The sequence below is a fragment of the Argiope bruennichi genome, chromosome 8 (assembly GCF_947563725.1).
Source record: "Argiope bruennichi chromosome 8, qqArgBrue1.1, whole genome shotgun sequence".
NCBI classification, from domain to species: domain Eukaryota; kingdom Metazoa; phylum Arthropoda; class Arachnida; order Araneae; family Araneidae; genus Argiope; species Argiope bruennichi.
This window is the reverse complement of record NC_079158.1, coordinates 53,073,357-53,082,877: the sequence shown is the minus strand read 5'-3', so window position 1 is coordinate 53,082,877 and position 9,521 is coordinate 53,073,357. Positions and strand designations below refer to the sequence as shown.

Genomic DNA, 9,521 nt, shown 5'->3' with positions numbered 1-9,521 from the left:
CGATAATCTTATATATAATAGTGCAATATAACAGCATGGAAGGATTTGTATTTTGATTATTCTTTTTTAATCTCATAATTTTCAATTATAGATAAAGTAATTTTAGTAATTCAATCCCTGTTTGCTTGTATTTTGTACTTCGGAAAAAAATGAAAACAGCATGTTTTTCCCAGAAATGTTTATTTCAAACGTATATTTACATATAAATTGTATCTGTACAAAGTTTGGCTAAGATTATATACATATTCCAAGATATAAAAATAAAATATTTATATATTTACAATCTGATCTTGAATCTTGATGACAGCTGCTTTCAAGAATACAAACGAACTATTTATACAAAAATACATTACCTAATATACAAGTTGTAAAATGCCTCTGAATAAATTTTACAAAAATATGAATCTACACTATTAATAAATATACAAATTATATACATTGGTTGATTATTTTCTTCGTAATCTTCGTTCATGAAAATTATTTAAAACTTATTTTTCCCATAAATAAAAGAAAAATAATTTTAATAGTTAACGGTTGAAAAAAAAACCCTAATCGTCTAAAATAAAAATAATATTTTCATCTTAAATTTCTCGTATCACAATTCGATTATAATTGCTTCGATTTTAATTATCTTTCAACCTGTCAAAATTGTTGCAATTTTAACTTAACCAATTGGTTTTATTCCTGGCTTGGGAACTGCTCCGGAAACAAGTCCCGCATTTTTACCTAACTCAATGCCAAAGAATATTCTTCCATTAAGATCTAATAGCGGACGAGGGATTAAAGAAAGCAGCTTCAAGAGGATGGTCAAAGGATCAGGAACTGGTCCAAGGTTAAAGGTTAGACCATTTCCTCCACCATAGCCACCATCCCTTTCTAGAAGAAGACCATCCCCTCCACCACCAAGAGCCAGAGCTCCTAGTCTAGATAAAAAGCCAGATCCCGCAGTGCTGTCGATTAAAGCTTCTGAAGATCTAGCAGCGGTGTCGACTGCAGGGCTAGTTACGACAAAGGCATTAGGTTTGCTTGTCTGCTGATTATTCAGAAAAAGTGACAAGAGGGATTGTTGATTGGTGTTTGGAAGCTGCTGTTGATTTTGTTTACTGTTAAGAAGACCCTGCAAGTTGCTGGTTAAGAATTGTTGGTTAACAGAAGATTGCTGTTTATTGCTTGAAAGTGGCAGTTGTTGTTTGTTGAGATTCATCAAAAATTGCTCTGGGGATAAAGCAGGTTGCTGATTTTTGTTACTTGCTAATGCTGCTAGGGAATTCAAGGCATCTTTTAATGCAGGCTGTTGAAGTTTTGCAATACTTTCAGCAAGTTTACTGGTAGCAACAGATTCATCAAATTTGCTTTGCCTTGATGCGCCAAATCTGTTAACTTTCTTGTTTTGAGCTTGAACGGAAGGCTGTATTTGGGTAGAAAATTTGTTTGAAACTGGAATTTCTCCGATACGGCCAACAATCTGGTTTGGGTTGGTGCCTTTTTCTTGAACCTTGTTGGAATCATCTTTCATAGGACTCTTCTCAATAGCCAAATTTGCTTCAACGTTATTATTTTTCACTGACTTTTGTGTTGTAGTTTGGACCTGAGAAGTATACTCATCGCCGGAAGCTGGAGTTGTAGTTAATTCTTTGTTTCTGTTAGCTAGTCCAAACTTGGGTTTTTCTCTAATCTTGAATTCAACCTTTGGTTTGCTTTCGGCTTTAGGCGTTGGTCTGTTGTAAGTAGGTAAAAGTTTTTGGGAATTTTCTTTCCTTCTTGCATCTAACTGTGCCTTTTGACTGTTCCAGAAACTTCTGACCGTGGATTTGGCGGTGGAAGTTGTAGGTACAGGAGTTGTTGTATACTTATCGTTACTTTCTTCTGAGGTATCTTCATAAGTATAGTAATAGCTTGAGTCTTCTGATCCATCCGATTGCAGAGTAGTTTCTGTATATGGATAGGGATAGGCAGGCCTGTTTCGAACAATCGTATGTTGAACGCTTACAGATGTTTGAGGAGACAAGGATACCATTGTAGAAGTGTGGGGAGTCGGAGTTGTTGACTGTAAAGTGAATATCTAAAAATGGAAACAATGGATTCTTAAAATAGGACATTTTCACGAACTGTCTAAATTACAAGTAATAATTACACCATACTGTTTCAGGATTAATTTTTTTATTATAACCTAGCAATTTGTTTAAATTACTTATTTCTTTTCAACTTTTGATTATGAACACAATATTTTAGTAATATATGAAAAGAAAATAGCTCATTCTTCCAAATTGGTTCATTTTTTTTAATTTGTGCTTAGACAATGTAATTCACACATTAAAAGAAATTTTTAAACCTAAGTTTCTCTTTTAAGTTTTTTTTTACATAAATTAAGATATAAAAGAGCAAAATGTGATTAAACTCTATGTGAGTTATAAGCAACATTTGACTTGTTATTATTTAGAAGTTTCTAAGAAAAGGCTTATGAATCATTAAATTATGGGAATTAAAATTTTAAGATGTATCCATGTTAAATGGCTTTTCCCTGATGTTCAAAACAATTTTTATGTTTTACCTGTCCATTTTTCTGATAAAATGGATAAGCTGTCCCAGCTGTTTGACCAGTTACTAGGGCACCTGTAAAATATAGAAAAATATAAACACTTTAATAAAAATTAATCATAAAAGAAATATTAAATAGACACATTAAATTTTAATTTTAATAATCCATTTCTTTACACTCAAATCCTTCATTTTATTATCAGTTAATATAATTCTACTTCTAAAGATATAGCAACTTAAAATAGCTTAATAAAATAATTTGAAACATAATAAATGGAATTAATTAATAATAGTAAACATTTATAAATAGGAAATATACTTTTATATATACAATTTATATAATTATTTTGAATTGCTTATTACTGATTTCCTTTCAATTGTTGAGAAAATCAATGAAGTAAAGCATATTAATTTATCTGTACTAATTAATAATAAAGATGAATGTACATTGGCTCTCTACAGTCTAGATCATTTGATGTTGAGCAATATATATTTTGGAGAGTGGAAATGTCTAGTTCAGAAAGACTTTTTAAAATTTTAATTAAAAATTAAGAAAATTTTGTCATTTTTCCACCATAACTTCTAAAATTATTACAATTCAAATATGATTTCTACTTCATCATAAAATTCAAAAGATTATCTTTCCAAAAATACTCGTTTATTATTAGTGCAAATTTTTCTGAAACTCAACTTTTTGAATTATTTTTTCAGCTGTCAACTATTATGTCAACTTCCTAAAAATAATTTTTTTGCTTAATTTCCAACATGTATCCTTAAGATTTCAACCGTTTGCATTGTTTCATCAACCATTGCTCAGAGCTAAAGCAGAATTCTGTTTAATATCTTAGTAGTTCCGAAAATGAATATAAAAGTAATTTATTACACCACAAAAACTTTAAGATAGTTGAGTTGCTTATTAACGTTTCAAATAGTTCTATGACATTATGGGACTGGTCTTCATTGGAAAGCTGCATGTACACAATGAACAAAACATATAAAAGGCAATTAAAGTAACACAGTTTTCATGGATTACAATTCGCCGGAGTAATGGATAAGAAATTATATTTTCACTATATCTAATTGAAAATATATATGACAATATCTCCGGCAGATGATTTGGTCTCCAATGACAACTGGAAGTATATATTTCAACACAATATTTTACATATATATCATTTCATTTATATATAAAGTTTTAGAAAGATATAATTAAATCTGAATTAATAATTTTGCTGAGTGTGAAATTTTTTGAAATAAAAGATTGATACGTTGGAATTTAAAAAAATATTTTTTACTGTGTATATATATATATATGATTTGGGAGTAGTGACTAGTGTCTTTTTAAATAGCGGAATTATATATTTTAAGCAGCGAATTTCCTTTTCTGTTATAACTTTAATTAACAAATAATATTTTTTAAAGAGAAGCAATTAATTTAGAGAGTTATATTATTTAAATTATATATATATATATAAAATTGCATACTTTTAAGTAGTTTTTCAATTTTTTTTTCCATATTTTTTAATTTTCTCTTAAAATTTGTGCAATTACATAAAAATTATGATGAAATGGATTTTATAAATGTATATATTCATTTTAATTTAATTTAATTTAATTGCCGGAAATTGAAAATATTAAGTGATTCGCTTCAAATAAAGAAATATTATTTATGGGATTAAATATTAAAAAAGCGTTTGTGATAGTTACGGTTTCATTACATTTTTCTGCTATCATAAATATGTAAAATTTTTATTTTATAATTCTCATAAAAAAACTTTGCAGTAATCTTTACAAAAAATTATTTTAAAAATTCTGAACAAAGCATGCAATGATGAAATATGTAATATTTCTTATTTTTAATTTCGTTTAACAATGAGCTCTGTTTTTGTTGATTAACTGTCATTAGAATTTTTACCTTTAACAAACAATGAATTAATTTATAAATGATTAATGAAATGATATATTTGTGAGCAAGCATAACATTTCTAAAGAATTTTCTAAAAACAGTGATAGAAGATAACTGAATAACAAATAAGGCAATATTATGTATTTTTAAAGGAAAAAAAGTCCTAATACTTTAAAACAGCCTCATTCATGGTTTTGTATAATAACATCGCTTTTCGTAATATTTTTTTATTAAATTTGAAACCAAATATTTAAATATTAAATGCACTAAATGTATAAAACGCATATACTATCAAAATGTATTGTAAAAGTTTTCTCTGTGAAAATCTATATACATTCCAAACAATGTAATAATTTCATAGGAAGTCAAAAATAAAAATTATATATATAATAATAATAAAAATTTAATACTAATTCATTTGATAACATTTTTAATTTAAAAAAAATTGCATTGTTATTTTATTTTTAAAAAATGTTACATAAGTCATGAAGAATTTATATTAAAATAAAGTGGGTTCCTATCCCATAAATTATTGATTAACACATTATTTAAGAATTTATCTTGAAAGGTTTTTAAAATTTAAGCACTAAAAAAAATCTAAAACTTTTCAAAGTCAAAAAATAGTAAAATCAATTTTTAAATACTGGCAATATTAAGAATCTCTGTAGTATAAACTACCATGATAATCCGATTATAACATAAGCTTATTTTTTTAATAATAAAGTGTGTTGTATTACTTACTGAGAGCCGAAATCAAAGCAAGAGCCAGAGATGCTTTCATGTTTAGTTCTGAAATTGAAAGTGGCTGCTAGACTCAACTTTCGGTGAAAAGGAACTCAAAATAACTGCTTCTGTAAGCTTGAATGAATTGGTTTTTATATGCCTTTTCCACGGACTCCTTCGACCATATCCAATCGACAATCACTTTCTTATTATGGATCAGAGGTAGAGAACCATTTCCTATATACCTTGACATGAAACCACTCCTCGACCAATCGGAAACCACCTCCTTACCTACAAATAGGTAAATTTAACCACTTAGCGTTTAAATTGAGGCCTCTTTTTTTCCGACTTTTTTTTATTTTTGTTGAGGATGGAAAGTAGGCTCTTTATCTTTGGGCGAAACTGAAGATCATCTGTTTTTCCGGATACCGCTGTGGACCAATCAAGAATGTGAGAATTGTTTGGGCTAGACTATGGGAAGATGTTTCATTACCAGGAATGTTGCTTGGAAAAATTATCCGAGAGAAATTCCTTTATCTTATTTGCATGTAGTTTCAACAAAAATCGTTATATAAGGTCCTGGATTATGCGCTTTGAATTTGAATGTCGCTTTTATAATGCATTTTCCTTTTTACTGTAATTTTGCAGATTCTTTTAGGAAAGTAATACATGCAGTGCAGAAATAGTGATGAGAAATAAGTTTTAATGTTTAAATTTTGAATTCTATAAAAAACTTTTTTACAAATTGTTACATTGTGACTTTTTATTAAGAATTTTCGTTTTACATTTAAAATTAGAGAGTACCAGTCAGAATTTTAATCAGGTTGCTAGGTTGTATTTGCGTTCGAATTCAGTTTTTGCTACATCACTTGAAATAAGAGAAAGGGCGATGACCAAAATGCATTTATTATAACAAAATTCTGTAAATTCTGTTTGAGTATACAACGATTTTATATTATGAGCATAGCTTATATTTTTAATTGAAAAATATTGGAAAAAAATTATTCACAAATCTTTACAAAGTTTAATTTTATTACTTTGTCCGTTTTAATTTGCATACGATTCATTAAAAGTATTTATTTTCTAATAAATTCTTATAAAAAAATTTTAAAAAATTTGATTACGTTATGATTGATACAGACTAAATTATCATATAAAAATAAAAGTTTATAATATATTGGATGCACCACGACTTAACAGAAAGAATTCGTAGAAATTGGCAAAGACTAATTCTGAAAAGTATAAGCTATTTGATTTCAGTTTAAATAAAAAAAAATACCTATAATTTCAATCAAATAAATATAAATTCATATTATTTTCTGACTGTATTTGAAGATGTTAAAAGCTATGATGATAATGTATTTCAAGTATTCTGGGTTTCAGCATCGTGCTGAAAATAGTATTTTTAATCTTTTATAAATAAGAATAATTCTGTTTAGATTTCTGTGAATATAAATGACTAATTTAATACGTTTTGTCAAAAGAGTACTTAAATTTCAAACTACTTGAGCTTCAAAATGTAAGTGTGTATATGTAAATACTAAAATCAAAATTTTAAAAAAATCATACATGATTTTTAATGATTTTTTTTCATTACTTAAAAAATTCACATCGTTTTTGTATGAATCAACTGACCCATTTTTGATGAAAATTATTATGAAATTATTAGGTTTAATTATTATTAAATTATGATTATTAAATTTATTTATTATTATTAAATTAATTACTATTATTAAATTTATTTATTTATTATTTATTAAATTTATTAATTATTATTAAATTTAATTATTATTAAATTATTAGGTTTAATAAAATATTCGTTTTTAATAATTAAAAAAAACTATGATATTACTCAAATAACTTTAAGTAAAAAAACTACTTCTTTTTTGGAAAAAATGCAATTTTTAACAAGTTAATTCTTATCTTAATGTTTTCAATAAATTTGATGAAATAAATCTTATCTCTAATTTTTGCTATATTTCTGATCTCTAAATTTTGCTATATCTATTTTGCCCCTATCTTTAAGGGCAGTACATACTTGATAGCAATAAAATTTCATTACTTAACTTATGAACTGATTCAAATAATGCCTCACTAAACAATTCCCATCTCTCTTCCACAGAATTAATCTATATATCCTCTAATCACGCAATAGATGAGTTGATTCTTCAGTCGTGTTGTTCGCAACTATACGAGTTTATTGATATTGAGAGAAGAAAGAAAAGAATAAATTAAACCCCAGGAAGTAAAAAAAAACAACCTGTAATTCTTATCTTCTAAATCCTGGAAAGTTTAAAAACATAGCCCTGTTTCTGTTTCATCTTTGTATATTTTGGATTTCTTGATTGCGTTATCTGTATGCATCTGTTATAAATCCTATTGCTATTCTGATCTGCAATTTTAATGTTTAAATTATCCAATTATTTTTGCATTAAATAAATAGTTTTAAATTTGTTTACATGTGCTGCCTAGATGAAAATACTATATTCTTCTTGGTTTAAGTTCTTAACATCGTGTAATACTAGAAACATAGCCCAATCCACATATTATTTTCGTAACCGAAGCAGTTTCTTTTTTGCCTATGCCGATTCGAAATCAGTCCTTTTTAGCTACTGTCGTAAAAAGATAACAGAGAACTGAACGTCTAGTCGAAATACCATATCATGATATGTTTTAGGTTTGATTAACCGGTCTTTATATTAGTGTTAAAACCTTCTCTTGATTATACATTCGAGATGACGTACGCACACACTTATACACAAAAGAAAAATGTATTTAATGTAAATCTTATACACAAAAAAATGTTGTTATTTAAATCTTATACACAAAAAAACATCATCTCGGCGGGTATGTGCCTAAATATAGTAATTAAAACAATAAAAAAAATAAATGTGAAACATATCTAAAAATCAATCTAGACTTAACAAACAACATCATCTATCTCAGCATCTATTACAAAAAAAAATTATTAAATGCCAAATTTCGTAGCTGTAGCTCCAACGTTAGTTCACTTGACATCAAAAAAACTTCACTTGATATTCAAATATTTTCATTTCGTCACCCAAATTACAGATTTTATTCAGCTTATTTTCTTGTTAATCTCTTGATATGTTTCTAAAACATTTTAAGGAAATGTATCTAAATTAATTGTATGGATTAATAACGTTCTATGAAAAAAAAATTGATTCTTAGACCGATTTTTCACTAATTATTAAGTATTATAAGCTTGATATCTATTGATTAGTTTTAATCTAGGGTCACATTTCTGGTGGCATTAGAAATTCATGAAATTGTAAAAAAAAATAATGATCAAGGGAATAATACTTTTCCTAAGAAATGTACCAACTAAATTTTTCTTAAAGAAGCACTTACTCTTTTTTTGATATCTTGTACCCATGGTGGTGCTGGTATATGTTATCAAATATATGTCGTTGATATACGTACATCTATTATTGTATCAGCTTTCACAAAATGTTATTATTCAAAACTTAAAATCATTAAAAAAAAATTTCATTCCACAATCTATATATTTATAAGCTGCTGTATTCATTGCTCTGTCTGCATTTATTTTTATGTATGTTAGAAAAAGCACAATGCAAATATTCTTATACTCAACTACTTAAAACTTTACTCTCGCCGTTTGGCGCATCTGTGTACAGATTGCTTGGATTGCTCTAGATTTTGCTGAACGTATTGACCATGGGAGAAATGAAATTTCTAGATTTATATTGACAATTTAAATGATTAAATCTTAACTTAAGTGAATACAACCTAAAAAAATTTCATTAATCTGAGAAACTTAATACTTTTTGTATTTAACATTTTGTGTAATACCTCGAGTAGATTTTCTTAATATAAATTGCTAATGAATGCAGAATTTCAATAATTATAAAATTCAGATAACTCTCATATCAATTTCTATGGAGCAAGATACAACGTTCACTCAATGTAATGTAAACGCACATGACTGTGACCATGTTATTCGAAAATATTTTTACTTGGGTTCTCTTTATATATATATATACTAGCCGCCTTCGGCGACCAGCCGGTTCGCCAATCTTAATGTTCATTAAAATTTTAATAATTAAATATTTTATGCAATTCCAACTTTAATAGATTCTTCAGCAAAATATTTTAAAACTTCAAATTTTGATAGTCATATAATTCACTCATAATATTATAAAGGCCTTCAGTCATAACGTGATATGTATCTCTCTAATTTTCTGTTACCCCTCGTAGAATTTATGCTTTAAATTAAAGTGTAAATGATTAATCTGCAATTAATACAATAATATTTTTTACTGAAACAAAGCATTTTTTTAATAATATGATTACTGATAATAGAGTCACTGAG

General features: G+C 27.0%; 1 protein-coding gene across 1 annotated transcript; it reads right to left on the bottom strand.

Annotated features, from left to right (window-relative positions):
• Window positions 1-322: 322 nt before the first annotated feature.
• On the bottom strand, window positions 323-5,357 carry LOC129981953 (uncharacterized). The gene is made up of 3 exons (XM_056093024.1): window positions 5,186-5,357; window positions 2,552-2,613; window positions 323-2,062 (listed from the first exon to the last, which is right to left on the bottom strand). Exons 1-3 carry the CDS (start codon window positions 5,223-5,225, stop codon window positions 665-667), a joined length of 1,500 nt encoding a protein of 499 aa, XP_055948999.1. The 5' UTR covers window positions 5,226-5,357; the 3' UTR covers window positions 323-664.
• Between the last annotated feature and the right edge of the window lie 4,164 nt (window positions 5,358-9,521).